The sequence below is a fragment of the Gallus gallus genome, chromosome 1 (genome assembly GCF_016699485.2).
Source record: "Gallus gallus isolate bGalGal1 chromosome 1, bGalGal1.mat.broiler.GRCg7b, whole genome shotgun sequence".
Taxonomy (NCBI): domain Eukaryota; kingdom Metazoa; phylum Chordata; class Aves; order Galliformes; family Phasianidae; genus Gallus; species Gallus gallus.
In genome coordinates, this window is record NC_052532.1 from 78,034,761 (window position 1) to 78,054,624 (window position 19,864).

Below are 19,864 nucleotides of genomic sequence, written 5' to 3' on the forward strand. Positions count from 1 at the left end.
GGGAGACCTCCATGATTAAACAGGGAACTTCTGGGCAAACTCAAGTGGAGGAGGATAGTCATGGAAGGAGGGGCTGGCCACTTGGGAAGAATATAAGACTGTTGTCAGAGGATGTAGGGAGCAACTAGGAAGGCTAAGGCCTCCTTAGAATTACACCTTGCAAGAAGAGCCAGGACAACAGAAAAGGCCTCTTCAAAGACATTGCAAATAAAACTAATGCTAGAGGCAATGCAGGCCTACTGATGAATGAGGTGGGTGCCCTGGTGACAGAAGATACAGAGAAGGCAGAGTTATTAAATGCCTTCTTTGTCTCTTGCTGTACTGCTGGAGGCTGTCCTGAAGAGCCCCATACCCCTGAGGCCCCAGAGGAAGTCAGGATCAAGGAGGAATTTGCCTCGGTTGTTGAGGACTGGGTTAGGAACTAATTAAGCAATCCAGATATCCATAAATCCATGGGTCCTGATGGAATGTACCCACGGGTGCTGAGGGAATGGATGGAAGTCATTGCTAGGCCACTGTCCATTATCTTTTGTAAGTCGTGGGGAACGGGAGAGGTGCCTGAGGACTGCAGGAAAGCAAATGTCACTCTAGTGTTCAAAAAGGGCAAGAAGGAGGACCCAGGTAACTACAGTCTGGTTTGCCTCACCTCCATCCCTGGAAAGGTGATGGAACAACGTATCTCGAGGCCTATCAAGGATAAGAGGGCTATTAGGGGCAGTCAACATGTCTTCACCAAGGGTAAGTCATGCTTGACCAACCTGATAGCCTTTTATGAAGATGTAACCAGGTGGATAGATGATGTTAAAGCAGTGGATGTGGTCTATCTTGATTTTAGTAAAGCAATTGATACCGTCTCCCACAGCATTCTTGCAGCTAAATGGAGAAATTGTGGTCTGGACAATGGGGTAGTGAGGTGGATTGTGAACTGGCTGAAGGAAAGAAGTCAGAGAGTTGTGGCCAATGAGACAGAGTTTAATTGGAGGCCTGTATCTAGTGGAGTCCCTCAAGGGTCGGTACTGGGGCCAGTACACTTTAAGTTATTCACCAGTACACTGTCATACTTCTTTACTACATGCGAATTAAGCTTTCATTGCTTCCACTGCAGTGGAAGCTATCACTGACTTCAGTTACAGCAAACATATTTGAAATCAGTATTTTTTGAATGTTAGGTTTTGCTTAAGTGAAAGACATGCAGGTATTTTTACTGAATCAATATGTAGTATTGCAAGTAGACTAAATGTAACTTTTCCTTGACTTCCTGTTTGGATATCTCATGCAGTTGGGAAGGAGAAAGACCAGGAGAATGGGGGCCACATCACCCATACTAAGAACAGGAAAGAATACCCGAAGTTTTATAATTAAAGAATGTGAAATTCTGAGCACATTGTGTGCCTTGCGCTCCAAGCTACAGTAATATTAACATATGAGGAACTGAAAACCTGGTTTTATGACACAACTTGACAGACTTCAGAGAAGGCGTCACCAAATGGAGTGGACCCTGTTTCCTACCACTTTCAATCACAGGTTCCCACTCTTCCCTTGCTTCATTACTAATGATTAGTGGGTTACTGACTCATCCAGATCCTCTTCCTACTTGTATGGGAACTGTTGAGTCATGGCCTGAACTACTGATTGAGCACCAAGGGAAAGGACTGGGTCAGCCCTGGGAGCACAGGTGAAGGTAATTCACCTGTGTGACTGGAAGGGTTGGAGCCTGGCTCCACATCTCTTAGACCCCATTTAAGGGCTGAATGCCACTAGGGAAGGATGTCTTCCAAGAGATCCTTCCCTGGTAGAGCTTTTCCCTGCATACCTGGAATCTTCTGATGTGGGTAAGCAATCTTTTTCTCTTCCTTTATAACTCCTTTCTATCATGCCGATCATTCGTCATTACACCTCTGGTGAAACACCTTTTCCCATCATATTGATCTGTTGAATTGCTATACTACTGGTATGGAAATTGAATAACTTTGCTGTGTGTTTGTGCGTGTTCGTTTTCTATAGTCAATAAATTGTCCTGCCTCTTTCTATAGTCAAATAGCATTCTGATTATTTCAATATAAGAGACTGTTACTAGGGAAATGACAAAAATATTGTATTCAGTGATGGTGCAAGGTTTGACAGAGGTCACTGTAGCATTAAATTGTGTTCTTAGATTAATCTGTGAGTGGATAACAAAAATACAAAAACTCATTCCTTTCATAGCATCATCATTTCTGTACCAGCATAACAGAATGCACAAATATCCCAATCTGTATATGCAAGTTTTAATTTTATTTGTTTATATAGATGCTCTTATGATAGTGATTAAAGGCTCATCTCCTTAAACATGTAGTGCAGAGAAACAATGGAACATGGGGAAACACAGTGAAACACAGTAAACCTTATTACACGTTAGAGCAATCTCATTTGGCTCCTCCTTACAAGGGAGTGGTTAAATGACTGTCCAGAAACGAAAGGCATTCAGATGAATAAATAAGATTATTGATCCAAAGGACCTTGTAGACTGATAAGTGTTATGGTATAAATGGGTGTGAGACTTATTCTGGGATGCATCAAGGATTGTACAAAATTTAGATGTTGTCACTGGACTTAAATAGTGCGAATCTGTCCTAAAATAAATGGATATTAAATATTTGTCTCTACTTCTGTAGGAATGAAAAGAACTTTGAAACCTTGCATCAGCAGTGGGTGAAAGACAGCTCAAACCCGTCTAAGCTGTGGAGGGGCCTTAAAGTGATATCATATCACTGATTAGGACTTCGGTTATTTGGCACTATGCCTAGAACATAATTTTGCTTCATAAGACACAGAACAGAAGAAAAAGTATGATGATGGTATGTGTTAATTTGTCTATTCCCTTTGAATAAAATAATGTATATATACCTCTTATTTGAGTGTATGTTTATGCTTGTATTTGTGTGTATACAAGTATGTATGGATATATATTTAAACAAATCTACATTATTCTAAAATTAAATTTATCTAAAATCACAGTCATTTATTAAAATATAATCACACTTAGTTGGCAAAGTCTCTGAATACTCTTACTCCTCTAACATGCCTGGCATAACCACCACTTCAGACTTAGGAAGCTACACTACTCTTCTCCTGTCATGTTTGTGCTATTAACTATTTCATTCAACCTTTTTAGTTTGAAAGAAGCTTCAATGAAATACTTTTGTGGGTTGGCCTGAGTAAAAATGCTGTAGACCTAAAACCTCTGCTGCTAATAGACTTGTGGACTTGAAGACTCATGAAATCAGTGCACAGGAAGGTCTTTATTCTCCATCTAGATGCTTTTCTATGCCTCTGTTTCCATATGTTGAGCAGATTAATGTTCACATGTCAGTTGAGAGGCATTCTTGGTGCTGCCTTAGTTGAAAACATGCTTCCAATAAATTCAAAAGATGGTTGTTTAAAATGGATGATTTCCTGATTGCACGGGAACTGTTGAATCATGGCCTGAACCTTTGATTGATCACCTGAGGTGAGCGCTGAGTCAGCTGCAGGGGCACAGATGAATACAATTTCACCTGAGTGACCGGAAGGGGTGAAGCCTGGCTCCACCCTTCCTAGACCCCATTTAGGGGCTTACTCCCAAGGAGGGAGGATTTCTATCTGGAGATCCTTCCTCTTGGAGCCCTTCTGTGAGCCTAGGACACAGGTAAGATCTCTATTTCATTTCTCCTTTGTAATGCAATAATCACTCTGGTCCAATACCTCTATACATGTTTGCCATACACCTGATCCTTATTTCATGATGTATTACTCTAAGTCTGGTAAGAGGATCCTGACAAATATGTTTCTGACAGTATCCATGCTTAAAACAGTCAAAGCCTTGAAAGTGGTAGGCAGCTTGGTGTATTAAGACTAGCTGTATTTGTCATGTAGACGTCTGGTTTCTTGGGTGTGCGCAAGAGGTTCAGCCTCCTAAGAACTCTGCCAGACTTAGGTGATGAGGTCTCTCCTTCCATAAGTCCACACATACACTTAACAGCTTAGAAGTAAAAATGCTCACTGCAGAATTAGTGAACTAGGTTTGTTTCTTCCCTTTGCTCTCTTTATTCACCCACTGTTATGTGGCAGGATATTGTGAGTCAGATTTTCCTCTCAAAATTCTTTCACTCTGTATTAAATACCTTTATATAAATATAAGGTATATATATATATAATATACTTTATAATATAAGTATTAAGTTATATATATTAAGTTATTATATAAAAGTATTCTATATACTTATATATATTATATAGTATTATGTATAATATATACGTATATATTCCTTATATATAAAGTATATATAAAAATAAGATGTAGAGTCTGTTCCATGTAAGAAGTCCAGGCTTTAAGTTTTTGTATTTTCTTTATACAGCAGGAAAACATTTGCTATTAATCTCTTTGAGATATCTTACAACACAGAATGCTCTAGAAAGTTAGGTTATCTGGATTCAGAATGGGGCTTAAGAGAATGACAATGTGGGGATTGAATCTACATATTTCTGGATTTCACCTGCTGCATTTCTGCAAACCACCTTTCTAGCCCCAGACCCACATAAACTCATACAAACATTCTGACTATGTGTTCTGACTAGGAGAAGATTCCTCTTTCCAGGCTAGATATCTGAACCTTAGGACTGCTTTTACACTACATCTGCCCCACAAGACAGGTACCTCATCAGCTATTTCACACCCTAGCACCCTCATTTGTGTTATTCTGGCTTTGTGAAATCAGATTCTTAATATCAGCTCTGAGATTTATACTACAGAGAAAAAGAATTTCTGTATTTTCAAGTCAACGTTGTCAGAATTTCACAGTCACAAGTTTAAAGATGCTTCTGTCTGGTGTAATAGTCCCTGCTCCTTTTCCATGTAGTTCTACCCATGCAAAACTAGGAAATGCAGCTTAAAAGAGTCACTGTAGACATCCATTCATTCCACCAGATGGTATTCTTTCACAAAAAAAGGAAAATATTTTCAATAGCACAGGTGTTAGGATATTTAATTTTGGCATTAGTCTCTGAGACCTCATTTTACAGCTATAGATAGTAAATATGACTGCCATGATTACTCCACTGTGCATCCAAAATACCAAGGTTGGACTGTGATCAGTCGCCTTAACACAGGTTAAAAGATTGTGTTAGAGTCTGCTGTGTCACACAGTCATGAAACCTGGGCTTATAATGAGTACCGATAATGCTAGGATAACTAAAGGAAAAGAAGTTGTAAGATGTTTGCTTCAAGAGCAATCTAGACTTCTTTCACTTCTTAGTATGTGCTCAAGCTGCTTCTGGGACCGTATATAGCAATCTGTAAACAAGATCATGGTTGCCATCTCTGGTAGGTGTAGCATATGTATTTAATTTGCACATAAAATAGCTATTTTTTTTTCCTATACTATACTCAAAATATTCTGTGGATCTTGAAAATAAATTTTGCTGTTCCCTTAAGTCCATCAGAATCTGTAGGAAGATGGCAATAAACAGCCAGAGGAATGTAGAATAAAAGAAATGGCTGGGGCACTGCCTGATATAAGAAAAAGAACCACTGTCTTAAATTGGTTACACTAAATATTTTGATTTGATTCTAGAAAGAAAATATCAGAAAGTAAAAATAAAATATACAAGATTAAATGAAAAGGTAGTTTTCATGTTTGATACTGTTCTGTCTGATAGAATATTTTCTGAGTCAGTTTGAAAGCTTCTGCACACTTTCAGCAGGCACTCTTAAAAAAAAAAAAGTGTTTGCTTGAGATTTCACACAGGAAGGTCTTGGTTTTCAGCACAGATCTGGCTGCAGCAGAGGTCGTTGCTATTGGCTTAAGGGAAATGGAAACAGATCTATATAAGTCCTTTACCAAGGCATGCTCCCTGACTTCTGAGGCAGCAAAGAGAATGTGGACAATTTGGTGCATGGTCTTGTACTTCTTTGGAGCAAGTAAGGCATCAGCTGAGACATCATGCTTGTTCTGCTGTGGGGAGAATGTAGTCTGCTTTTTAACTGTGTTTCTTTTGCTTTGTCTCACAGGAGCTGAGATTAACCAACCCTCAATTCTGGTGCTGAAAGAAGATGAGAATGCTACCCTGAGATGCAGTCAAAATGATAATCACGATAATATGTACTGGTATCTGCAGCAGCCCGGGAAGGGTCTGCAATTAATCTATTCTTCATATGGAGTAAATCAGGAAAATAAGGGTGATATTCACACTGGATACGAGGCTAAGCGGTCAAGCCAAGAAGTCTTTCATTTAGATATCATATCTGCCAAGAAGAACCATTCAGCTATCTATTTCTGTGCCAGCAGTTTGGACACAACACTTCAAAGTCACTTGCTTTCTGTACATAAACACCTCTCCTGTACGTTCTCTCAGGAGGGAGTAGTTCTCAGCACAGGAAAACAGTATGTAGGCCAATTGGCTATTCACAAGGCATAGGTTGCTGAGGAGCTGGACCAAGAGAGGTCATGCAGGTTCTGTTTAATTTCTGAATTCTTTCCTGAGCAGCTGTTGATCCTCTACCACATTGTAACAATGATTAAAAATTGTTAATCAAAACCAGACATAAAATAAAGGAAATGGAAATACTGTAGCATACATATTGCCAAATTAGTGTCCCAGAGGCCGTTTTTTTTTTTCCCTGATACAGAACAGTTAACTGAAGTATCTGTGTGTCGAAGTCAGAACTACTTTGAAGACAGAGACTTGTGTGTACACTCTCATGCCACTGTGGATATTATCAAGCAGTCACGCTATCTCACTACTTCTGGAATACTATGTTTATGTCTGGAAAGATTATTCTAATCTCAAAGATTTTTAATCTCAGAACTTCAGTAGGTCTAGAGCCACCAAAAGCAGTGAGTGAACTGAATGAAAGATGATAAAAAGAAGCTAAATAGAACTGATAAGTTTTATGTGTCAGGTGGACAAAAAGAATAAAGGGAAGTGGCACAAAGTAGTATGAAACCTAAAATGACATCATATTAAAGAAAAATACAGATTTATTTTTATTCAGAAGTTGTTTCCCATTTCCCCTATGTAGCTTACTTCTGCGTGATGCATATGTTTTATATGTGCTACATCTATCTATTTATGCATCATACCTATGCCTTTTCCACAGCCTGATAAGCTATAAGATAATCTACGTTCATTTAGTTTAGCCCTCCCATCCATGGATGAGTTATGAGGACATCTCAGGCAACTGTGTGATGTTTCTTCTTGCAAATTCTCAAAGTTCTCTTTGATTTTGAGCTAAGTCTGTAGTTCAATACGTCTGTATTTTGAAGACAAAAAAGTAGAAGGAGGAACAAGCAGGATGTGAATGTAATTTTATTTACTGTATGTTTTCTTCCTGATGGGATGTTTCATACATGCTCAAAGAATGTTAAGTGTCTCGCACACAGATACCTAGCAGTGTCTTTCTAGTTAAGGATCCTAAAGCAGTATCCCTCTCCCTGTGTTCTTAATGCAGTTTATTGCTGTTGAGGTGTAAGCATTCAGTGATGAATTCCTAACTTTTTACAAGCAAGAGAGCACCATGCAAATCCTTGTGATGTACTGTAAAATCCAACTGCATAATTTGATAGTCCTGAAATAATAAGAGTTTTCTCTTTCCAGTCTGAAGTTTTTGAAGTGCTTAAATAAAGGATGTATGATGGCTACTCAGAAAATATTTTTTCCTTTTTTTATTATGTTTTTCCACTATATCAGGGGTAAAAATTAGTGGTAGAGGTTGAAACTTCCTGCCTATATTTCATTATATTTTTTTACCGTGTCACAGATGGCAGCAGAGGGGTGGTCTGGCAAAATGACATTTGACATGGAAGTGCATATGAAGTAACGATATTGAACTGTATTCCTCCATTAGGAAAAAAAAATAGCACCTATTAACATTCGTAGAATCATAGAATGGTTTGGGTTGGAAGGGACCTATTCATCTATTAAGGAGACCAAATAGTGTATGTTAACACAGTGAAAGTTGGACTGTAATGGCATCTTTTTGCTAGCAACAATGTCGTCATGGCTGCTCGTGCAGATTTATATGAGCACAGCATGCAAACTCTTTTTCATCATGATGAAAATGCATAGCTGATGGTGGTGGCTATGCTGAAAAATAGTTTTTGTAGCTGAGTTAATGTTATTGTGCTTTTTGTACCTGTTATAAGTTCCATGGAAATAAACAGATGGCATTGCTTTCAGCGTGACCTATGTGGAATGCAGCCATTAAATAAATACAGACACAGCATCCACATTCTGATATTATTCTCGTATCAGTTTGAATTGTGTTAAATTATACTGCAAATGCTGTAGGGCAAACGATTATCTGTCAACTGTCACAATGTGATATTTGGAAGATATATCTCAAAGCTATATCTGCTTTCCATATACCCCAGCTTACCCTGCCTCAGTCCCAGTACAAGAGAAATATTAACAAACTGGAAAGAGTTCAGCTGGACACCACTAAAATGATCAGGGAGCTAGAGAAGAAGATATGCTCAGGGAATGAGAAGTTATGCTTAGGCAGTTAATTTTGTTCAGCTTGGAGAGTAGACTAAAGGGTAGCTAATTGTGTGACCCTAACACAAACAGGGTTGAAGTTTTAGAGGGGCACAGTGAAAGGGCAGTAGGAACAACGTGCAGCAAGAGAAACTCATTAGACGTAAGGAAAAAATATTTCCCCTTGATGGTGCTTCAGCGCTGGAAGAAGTTTCTCAGAGAGATCATCATCTCTGTCCTTGATGATACTCAGAATTCACCTGGACAATGCCTCGAAGAAACACGATATAGCTTTTGAATTAGATCTATTTTGAACAGAAAATTGTATTGAGACATCTTCTGTAGTCTTTTTCCATCAAAATTTTCATCAAGTCTATCTTGTTTTGTTGTTTTGAGACATCTACAAATCATTTTTTCTTTTTTCTTTTTTTAAAGCAGATCAGCAACCCCCCGCAAGTCTTTATTTTTTTGTTGTTGCACAACAGGAACAGCAGCTGCACATGCAAAAGCCACCTGCAGACTTCAACAACAAGATTGAGTGATAACAAGACAAAAAACCCCATTGGCTTTCATAAGACCCATATATGTCGCTATTTCTGTTCAACAGTAATATGGTGAACTGACAGCTGCTCCTTTATGCCTCATCCTGAGAGGTTGGGCTGTCGCTGTGGTAAGAGAGGCCAATGAGTTATCAAAGTATCTTTTTGAGTAAATGTCAAACCACATCCTGTTTTAGCTAAAACTCAACTGCTGTTCACTTAAAGAGGTTTTCAAGCTCATTTAGGCACACCATCTGCTCTGAGGAGATGGACTTGTGGGTGTAGGTTGATGAAAAACTCAATGTGAACTGGCAAAATGTGTTTACAACCAAGAAAACCAACCATATCCTGGGTTGCATCAGAATTGTAGTTAGCAGGTTGAGGGAGGTCAGTCTTCCCCACTACTCCATTCTTGTGAGACCCCACCTAGAATATTGCACCCAGATCTGGGGCCCCCAGCATAAAAAGAACGTTATGATGTTGGCCCCAAAGGAGGGCCATGAAAATTATTAGAGGGCTGAAGCACCTCACCTATTAAGACAGGCTGAGGGAGGTGGGCTTTTTTAGCCTGAAGAAGAGAAGGACCTTCTGTCGTAGTGTCGTAGTGGCCTTCTGACACTTGAAGGGAGATTACAAACAGGAGGTAGACTGACTATTTACACTGTCTGATAGCGATGGGACAAAGGGTAATGGTTTTAAATTAAAAGAGGGGCGGTTTAGATTAGATGTTAGCAAGAAACTATTTACTATGAAGCTGGTAAGGCACTGGAACATGTTGTTGGAAGAAGTGGATTCCCCATCCCTGGAACGTTCAACTCCAGGTTGAACAGGGCATTGAGATTTGAAGGTAACCCTGCCCATGACAGGTGTGGGGGGGGGGGGGAGGGATCAGAACTATACAACCTTTAAGGTCTTATCCAACCCAAAACCTTCTGTGATGATCCTGAAGCAACCTTTTCTGCTGAGGCCTTTGGAGATATTTTCCATGGCTATATTTTCTCCTAGAAGACCCTGGCTATTCCCTCAGGATTTCTTTGTCTCCTATAACTTTTGCTTTGCTTTTACTTTCACATTGTTCTACTTCCAAAATTCCACCAGTACTCCTATATATTGGCCTGTGCTACTCCTGTCTCTATTTAGGATGTATCTATGAGTAAAATATATCATTGTTTTCCATTTATTCCCAAGTGAGGTGCTTCTGAATCATTGATTGTGTAAATTGTGCCACAAGCTAATATTTTAATGAGATGCAAAGTGGATGAAAGATCTCCAGCAGCACTCTCAAGGATTAATAATCTCTTGGATTTACTGTTCATTCTTCACAATAATCTCCTTGACATATATTTCCCATTTAAGCTTGACACCTACAGCTCTTCCCAGTTGTTATTTTAGTCTCCTCTCCTCCTTCTTTCTGTCTTTCATTTTAAAAACAATAAACATGATTTAACTTTTTTTTTTTTTCAAGGAAAATAATCTCATAATCCTGAGAATTGTGTTCTACTGTCATTTTTCTGCTCTCTCCATTCCTACAGGTACACACTGTGACAATGTGCAGCACAACAGTTCAGTTTAATATGTATACTGCCATGTAGCAAAGACAGTATTTTTTAAATGTTTGCAAGTCTATATACTGTCCAGAAAGGGGAGAGGGCATTGTGGTCTATCTTTTGAAAATAATACTTGCTTATTTTCATTATTTACTGTTTGGGACAGCACTTGCTCTCTTCCTCTTAACCCTCTCTTCCTCCATCCCACCTCCCCTCACCCTCTGCTATTCATCTCACAATTCCCCCTCCCTCTTCCTCTCTTTCCACTCCACCTATCTTTCTCTTCACCCTCCCCTGCCCTACCACCCTTCTCCCCTTTTCTCCCGCCCACCTCCTCTCCCCCCCCTTTCCCTCTACCTCTCCATCCCCGTTCACCTCTCTCTCCCCTGCCCCCTTTAACTCCCTCTTCTCCCTGTTTTTTCCTCTCCCTCCCTGTCTTTCTCTCACCCTCACTCTTTCTCTTCCCCTCCCTTCCCCTCTGCCTTCTCTTTCTCCTACCTGCACCCTCCCTCTCTCCCTCCACATAATGAGGATATGAAGATTTTCTTTTCCTTCTATAATGCCATATGCATTTTAAAATATGTCATGAGGACCTAGGTTGGAGCACCAAGTTTTCATCTCTAAAAGCACAGATGTACTCTTTTTCTACATCACCAATTGTAGAGTCAATTGTATCCATTCCACTCTTAGAGAAGAGCAGAAATCAAACATTTCTGCTGTGCTATCATAGCTTTTAAAGGAAAATACAGAGAACCTTATTAAGGATAGACTTTTATCAGAGGATAATTTTGAAAGCAAGCCAAAATTGGTGAAGATTGCCGTGTAGTTTGTTTACTGGTTCCTAAAGCAAATCAGAGCTTGTGTTCGAAGCTTAGAGGCTTTCCACTTGCATAATATCTGTCTTCCTCTTCAAGGCAAAGCATATCTAGTACATTTTCTGAAAAAAAAGAAGAAAAAGAACAAGAGATTAAGGACGAGACACTGAGAATGACTGAAATACAAGCAATGATTGTTATGTAAGTGAATCTTTGAGTGAGAAAGGAAGAAAAGAAATAAATTTTCCACAGGCCAGTCTACTAATGTTTCAATTCTTGTTAGAAATAGAAGAACTAGAAAAAGAAGAAAAAGGGTAGGGAAGGGAAGGGGAAGGGAAGGGGAAGGGAAGGGAAGGGAAGCGGAGGGAAGCGGAGGGGAGGGGAGGGAAGGGAAGGGAACGGAAGGGAAGGGAAGGGAAGGGAAGCGGAGGGGAGGGGAGGGGAGAGGACGGGAGGGGAGGGGAGGGGAGGGGAGGGGAGGGGAGGGGAGGGGAGGGGAGGGGAGAAGAGAAGAGAAGAGAAGAGAAGAGAAGAGAAGAGAAGAGAAGAGAAGAGAAGAGAAGAGAAGAGAAGAGAAGAGAAGAGAAGAGAAGAGAAGAGAAGAGAAGAGAAGAGAAGAGAAGAGAAGAGAAGAGAAGAGAAAGAATTGATTCCAACAACAAATCAGTGGTGCTTATTTGTAGAGCTGTACAGAACCACTTGTTTTTTTCCTTCTTCTTCCCTTATAGATTAAATTCTCTTATGCTTTTCTTTCTTTCTTTCTTTCTTTCTTTCTTTCTTTCTTTCTTTCTTTCTTTCTTTCTTTCTTTCTTTCTTTCTTTCTTTCTTTCTTTCTTTTTTCTTTTTGGAGTTACAGTTATTTTTTCTTTCCTCTTTTGTTTGTCTTTCCTATTTTTTTTCCTATGTGTTGTTTCTCAATTCTTTTTTTCATTTTTTCTTGTCTTTAAAGAGATCATACATTTTGGTAATACTCAATTAATTGCCTTTTGCAATAACTCCCTTCATATTTCCTCATTTTTTCCTAAAGCCCTTCCCTTCATCCTTGCTAGCTTGTTCGCTTAAAATTGATGAGATATTCAGTTGTATTTAAGAGAGATAGATTTATATAAATATCAGTTGCAAGACCTCATTTTGTCCAAAGTTTTGTCAGGTGCAGTTAGAATGATTTAGGATAAATATATACAGAGTGCAAGAACTTCGATCCTCACCTTGTACCAAAGCATCATCCCCATCACAAATATCCCATACAAAATGCTCTTGAAAATGAGCATTATGTATACAAACTTCCCAGCTGTAGCACTTCTCTGATAGTTTTCTGAAATGGGAGAAAAATAAAAATAAAAACCCAACATGTCTTTAGGAAATTTCCTGGGCAAGGTTATTATTTTTTCAACCTATAAACTTCTGGTTAGGAATACTTGCGCAATCTTCATTTAATTGTATTCAGTTTATTTATTTATTTTGCATTCATAATGGTGGAACTGATTAGGAAATTGTCCAAATAAAGAGAATTTGGGGGACAAATTGGATTGGAGTCTTTCACATAGGAATATCAGTTATTCTAATTTTGCAGAGTATCTAAGCAGACAACATGCTGCAGAATGACTTAGTAAAGTCAGTAACCTAACTTTTCACTAGAAAATCAGCATTTATCTTCAGGGTATATATAACTGTGTTGCTCTCAGTGATATCTTAATACTAAAATTTTCAGTTTTGGCTTTCAGTCTCATGGAAGGTTTCATGAGAACAGACAAAAGTTGAATGTTCATACATTCATACATAAGAACATGAATGTATATGTATATACATGTACCTGCATCTGTATACACAAGTATAAATGGAAGTGTCTGACGGGAAAAACAAACACAGTATTCATCAAGATGCCTGTACATAAGACACATCTTTCAGTGAGCACTTTTTTGCATAAATGAAGAGACTAATTGTCAAGAAGGGAAAAAAATCAATAACTTACCTTTGAAGATATCACAGCCTAAATGCAGAAAGAAAGAAATAGGAATTATTAATTGAGTTCAGATATTAAACAGAACATCTTTCCTTGTGTTTATTCAATTCCTTGTATAATAAAGGGTGTGTGTGGGAATGAGAATTATAGGGCTTTTAGCCAATTTGGAGAAAAACATGATCAGATTCTTTTGATCGTTCTCAATTTTCTAGTTACTGACAGATCTAGTTAAATGTACTAGAATTCCAAGAAACATACTTGAAAGAATGACTAATTGCCCTGGAGAAAGGAGCCTACAAAGGATGAGCTCCATATGTCTTACTCACCAGTATCACCATAGATGATTTTTTGTATTGATTGCTGTGTTCCATTCTTAAAAAAATTGGCAATACACTCAAAACGATTCAGAGGGTTGAACCACTCTTGGGCTGAGATTCTCAGTCTGCTGGTCAATGAGTAAGTGCTCCCATTTGATGTGGAAATCTCATCTGTCCCCACTCCTTCTGTCCTCTTCACACCATTCACCTTCCAGACTAAATTGAGGTGATCAGGGAAGAAACCAGAGGCCAGGCATACCAGTGTGGCCTTCTTCTTCTCTTGAATCTCTTGCTTTGATGGTGAAAAGATGACCACATCTGGTTCTATGATTTCACTGTTCTTCCCTGAAAGAGAAAGCAGTGTGACCCAGAGCCTCCATGAATGATTTAACAAATAACAAACCATAGTGGTTTTTGTTTGTTAATATGTTTTTGCAGAAGTATTTTCATTGGAGGCTGGATGGTGAATTCAAGATTAAATAAGAACTATAGAGCTGAGTGTGCAAGCCCACGGACTTCAGGCTAAAAGACAATTATATGCACATTTGATTACAATATCTTTGTATAGTGTATACTAAATATGCTATGCTATATATGCCATTTGAATAAAAATCAATATAGAATTTTAGTAGAATGTGGCTCAAGTATTCAAAATGAAAATATACAGAGTGTGTATAAAACTTCTTTTCTGGATACTGTCCAGATAACTAAAGTTAATAAAGCTGAGCTGCTAATTAAAAAACAAAAAACAAACAACAACAACAACAACAAAAATTCTCTGGTCTTTTGCACTAAGCTGGACAATGAGTAGGATCCAAACTGATCCTCTGACTTCACCCTCTATTGAATGTCTATGTATGCTCTTTTCATTGGGTTTTGAGTGAAGACTTTTCTGAAATGTCTTGCCTGGTTTCACTTTAAGCCATCCTTGTCCTACAGTTTTAAAAATAAAAAGAGACAATCAAGCAAATAGATTGAATACTGCAGACCTATAATCTACGTAGTTTTAAACTACAGTTTCTCAAAAGATCCGTGAGTGAATGTGTATTTTGTTGTTGTTGTTCTGGTTTGTTTTTTTTGGCAAAGAAATAGTAAGCCATGTCAGGCAGTTCAATTTATGTCACAAAATATTGCTCATATGTAGAGCAAAATGACAAGATGTAGCAATATTAAAAAAAATAGTAAAAGTAATGTAATAGAATATAGAAATAGAGATTTGAAGGGTGGACTATTTGATGGATAAGAAATTGTTTGGAAGGTCTCAGCCAGAAGGTTGTGGTTAATGGCTGTATGTCTAGGTGGAGGCTGGTGACAAGCGATGTCCTCCAGGGGTCTGTCTTTGGACTGGCACTCTTTAACATTTTTATCGATGACATAGATGATGGGATCAAGTGCACCCTCAGCACGTTTGGTGATTTCACCAAGCTGAGTTGTACAGTTGAGACAGCAGAAGGAAGGGATGCCATTCAGAGGAACCTTGAAAAATTCAAATGGTGGGCCCGTGTGAACATAATGAGGTTCAACAAAGCAAAGTTTTGCACTTGGGTCTGGGTAATCAGAGATATATATACATACAGAGATAAGAATTCTTTGAGAGTAGCCCTGCTGAAAAGGACTTAGGAGTTTTGGTAGATGAAAAACTTGTCATGAGCCAGTAGTGCACACTTGTATCCTGGAAGGCCAACAGTATCCTGAGCTGCATCAAAAGATAAGTGGCTAGAAGGGCAAGGGAGGTTACTCTTCCCCACTCATCCCTCTCCACTCTACCTTCATGAGGCCCCATCTGGAGTACTGCATCCAGGTCTGGGATCCCCAGTTCAGGAAAGACACTGGGGTCCATAGAGGGACCACAAAGATGATCAGAGGGTTTGAACACCTTTCCTATGAAGATAGGCTGAAGGAGCTGGGCTTGTTCAGTCTGGAGAAGAGAAGGCTGTGGCGAGATCTCATTATGGCCTTCAAATATTTAAAGGGAGATTATAAACAGAAGGGAAAACAACTTTTTATGCAGGTAGATAGCAATAGGCCAAGGGGTAATGGTTTTAAACGAAAGGAGGGAAGATTTAGATTAGATGTCAGGGGAAAGTTTTTCACAGAGAGGGTGGTGAGGTGCTGGAACAGGTTGTCAAGAATGGCTGTGGATGCCCTGGAGGCATTCAAGGCTGAACTGAATCAGGTCTTGGGCAACCTGATGTAGTACTTTTTTCTAGCAGTTGACAACCTTGCCTGTGGCAGGGAGGTGATGATCCTTGAGGTTCCTTCCAACCCAAGACATTCTATGATTCTATGAATAAATCTTCCTTTACCACCTACTGAGTAAAATATGGATTTAAATTGTGAAGGCTTGATTCTGCAATAGTGATTCCACTTCTACTCATCCTGAAAATAAAAAAGCAGACTATATCCTTGGTGTCTTAACTTGGTGCCAAAAAAAATATTGTGAAGTTCATTATATCGTAAAAAAAAAAAGCCAACGGGATTTCAACTGTGCTTCTCACTCACATGTCACAGGACTTGTCAGCTCCATCTTTTCTATTAAAAATTTATCTTACTTTTCCTTGCATAAATTGATGTCAACATGGAAAAGAATGGAGATCAGAGAAAAACAGAGTTAAATTGTAGACCCTAAATCTACTTGCCTATATCTGACACTGTAAATACTTGAATGCTGTGGTTTTGTGTGTATATGTGTGTAAAATTTCCCATTACAGAAATTTTTTGTGACATACCTTGTTTAATCCACATTTACCTTTTCTTATGCCCTTGTGGATGATATTACAAAATTATCTCTCTTGTTAGCATTTTCAATTATTCCTTATTTTCTTTCTCAGATTCATTTGACCATTTCCTTCTCCTTTTTTCCTCTTTCCCCATTTGTCTGATAGGAATCCTTATGAAATCTTAATAGCCAGACAGCAGATGGACAGCCAGACATGGTAAAAATAACTTTAACAACTCTAAGTAGTGTAAAGAGATGTCTGATTGAAACTAAGAAGTAAAATATTGAAAATAGTGAAATTTGTTGAAGATTAATCACTCATTTCAATGAAACTAGCATTTTAACGTTTGGATTCTTGTTTTTGTTCTCTGGATCCAATGGTACAGTCCAGGGTCAGTATTAGATTGCCTAATTTGAGAGAAATTGCATTTTCCCAGTTTTCCTGTTGGTGGACATGCAGGTCACTTTCTCTCAAACTGGTTCTAGTTAGCACACTACCTGTATCTTTTAACTGGTTTTCTTAGCGTGTTTTCAGAAGAGCCAGAGCACAGTAGGTTCATTCACTCATGCGCATACACACTTTCTTCGGCACCACAATTCCCTTCTTCTTACCTATTATTAAATGTGTTGTGTTGCCTGTCTCTTTTCTTTCTGTGTTCTCTAAGTGAATCCAAGTGAGGATCACCAGGTTTTGCCAATTAAATTCCCACCAAAAATTCACTTACTTTTTATTTCAGAATCTTAAAGGAACTCTCTAGTATTTGGTATATCTCTTTCTATCTTACACAAAACTCTTAACTTCAATACTACTCCAGAATATATACTTTAAAATGCCCACCCCCAAATCTCTCTCTTAATCACTCTAATCGAGGTCCACTAAAACCACTCTAAAAGTATATGTGAGCATGAGGTTTATCCAGATATTTTTGGTAAGCTTGATAAATACGGCCATTTTCACCAAATATCCTTATACATCATATACATCTTTCTGTGTTCCAGAAAGAATTGGAATTACTTTCATACTGCATTCTGTTGGGATTCCATACAGATGGAATTTTTATATTCTATTCTAGTCTGTGCTAACTATAGAGGATAATAATAGACATTCTGAAGAGAGGATCCTTCATCTGAATCTACTGAATTCCCTCCTTGCTTATCATTGTTACGTCCCTAGAATCTTTCCCCTTGCACAACAAAACACACACTTCTCATGATTCCCACTTACCCAGAACTGTTACTTTTGTTCCTTCTCCAAAATACTGGATATTAACATAACACAGCCTCACAGTGTAATATCAAAACTTCTCACTCCTGTGCAGTGATCAACATGTTAAAAGTTCACATTTGATTTTATTTATTTATTTATTTATTTTGGTACAGTAGTACCCAAAGACATACTGAAAAGAAGGTCTATCAGCAATCTCTACGGTACTTCATTAAATATTCTGCATTTTGTTCTAATGATGATTTGGATGAAAGCATAAAAATGACTACTCATTTGTCTGTCATTAATAAAACACTCTATTGTCTACTACTGCACTTTGACATTGATATATCCTCAAACTGTTTAAGAATAAAGGTACATAATGTGAGATCCATCCACTTTTTGGAGACACTCTCACTTTCTTTCCCTCCAGCCTCCATGTCTTTCGCCAATTACTTTTGAGTAAAAGTACATCGCTCCTAGTCCCATAGACACACATTCTATCTGGATATGACAACAGGAGATAGGAATAACATAGGAATAAGAAGGAATCATAAAGATTGGTTTATTCTAGAGACAATCTAATTCTAGGAGAAAGATTTGGTCAGGAATATAATTTATTTCTAGTGGAAGACAACCAGACTATTAAGTGAACAATGGATAGAGTCTGTAGAAGTTCTGCACTTTAGAGGCAATATATGTTCTTCCAGAACATGTCTTATCTGGCTTGATGTCTCTTCTTTGATTCCTGTCTCACCATTCTGACTCCAATTTCTTATATTAATCTTGCTTACTTGCTACAGATTTATTATTATAACAGATTAATATAAAAATATCATTTTCCATGGGAAATCTAATAAAAATGAATTGTTTAATTTGTCCCCTTCTTCTTCAGAGTCCCTGCTAACTGCGTCTTTCTTGGTCTGTCTTTCCTGAAACACCTAATTCAAGATTTTCCGTTATGCATTTTTTCTTACCTAGAATAGTGAGACAGAAAAGACTCCATATGCTTTCCACTTCTCCTTCTCCCATCTGAAGCTTCTGACATCTATGAAATTTGGATACAGGAAATAACTAATCTATCTTTCAACTCCTGAACAGAGTATTAGTGCCCTTATCTCCAGTTAGTGAGTTTTAGTTCAAGAATCAGAACAACTCAATAAATTCTCTTCATCTTGTTCTTTCTTCTATGGGCTTTCTCACTCATACTTTCCTGTCTGTGTTTCTCTTTTTCTTTTTCCCCCTTCTTTATTTTTTCATATAGCATTGATTCTCCCAGAAGAAAAAAAATACTTAGGAACATGTTTTACAATTACAAGTGCAAATACAGCAGAAAAAAATAGTTCTGAAAATAGTAACTGTAGCTTGATCATCCCACTCACTGTACACAGAATAACTTAAACATGCTTGACTGAACATAGCTGAAAGACAGAATTCTTCTAAGTAGTGGTTCTGTCTTTAATTTCAAACATACATTGTAAATGGCATTTCCTTACTTCTAACAGTCCAATTGGTATCTGCTCTAAACTTTTAGGTCACTGCTTAAGCACAGTTAAAAATTTTTGCAAACACTTATTTCTAAAATATTATTAAGCCAAAGTTCAAATTACTGCGATGCTTTTCGTAGTCTGAGTTTGTGTGAAAAGAAATCAATTCAAGTTTCCTTCCTATGTGGACAAAAAACACTAAGATTTTATGTAAATTATTGAGGACCATTAAATTGTTTAGTAGATGATGTCAAAAGGGCCTCCTTTTGTTCGTGCCTTGTAACTTTGACCCATATAAGCATTCTTGTGAATAGCAGTTTCTCAGGAGAAAATTCTCCTTTTTGATTCAACCAGCTATGAGACTACATAAGTAACAGCTGTAATCAGAGCACCAACTAAACTAAACTTCTTCAGTATGATATTCCCTCCTGTTTCAAAGTAAAGGATTTTGAGAAGGTGAGGGAGATGACAAGCACAGAGCAGGAAAAAATGAGTCAATTTCATCCTAGAGTAACAAATAAACATACAGAGAAGACTTACCAAGCACTGTCAGACGAGTGCCCTGTCCAAAGTTCAGTGGTGTGTTTGCACAGTATTTTCAAGAAGTACCAGAATTGTCTGCCACTATCAACAGCACATAAAACCTCTATGATATCAGGATATATCATATCTTGCACTAGATCACACACAGAAGGAACCTTTCTGCTCTCATCTCTATTAGAAAAAAAATGTACTTTTTGCAGAAATATACAGAATATTACTTCAGGAGGTACTGTATCC

General features: G+C 38.1%; 1 protein-coding gene and 1 long non-coding RNA gene across 2 annotated transcripts in view; one reads left to right on the forward strand and one right to left on the reverse strand.

Annotated features, from left to right (window-relative positions):
- The window catches only part of LOC112530254, a 29,100-nt gene extending 26,265 nt beyond the window's left edge, over positions 1-2,835 (forward strand). Inside the window, exon 4 of the long non-coding RNA XR_005841487.1 lies at positions 2,655-2,835. This is a non-coding gene — a long non-coding RNA (uncharacterized LOC112530254). The remainder of the gene's footprint in view (positions 1-2,654) is intronic.
- An 8,502-nt stretch (positions 2,836-11,337) lies between these two features.
- The window catches only part of TRBV6-5 (T cell receptor beta variable 6-5), a gene marked incomplete in the record, with an annotated part of 201,106 nt that continues 192,579 nt past the window's right edge, over positions 11,338-19,864 (reverse strand). Inside the window, 5 exon segments of the mRNA XM_040651368.2 lie at positions 11,338-11,516; positions 12,603-12,709; positions 13,367-13,384; positions 13,684-14,019; positions 19,625-19,663. Coding sequence (XP_040507302.1) covers positions 11,505-11,516; positions 12,603-12,709; positions 13,367-13,384; positions 13,684-14,019; positions 19,625-19,663 — 512 coding nt within the window.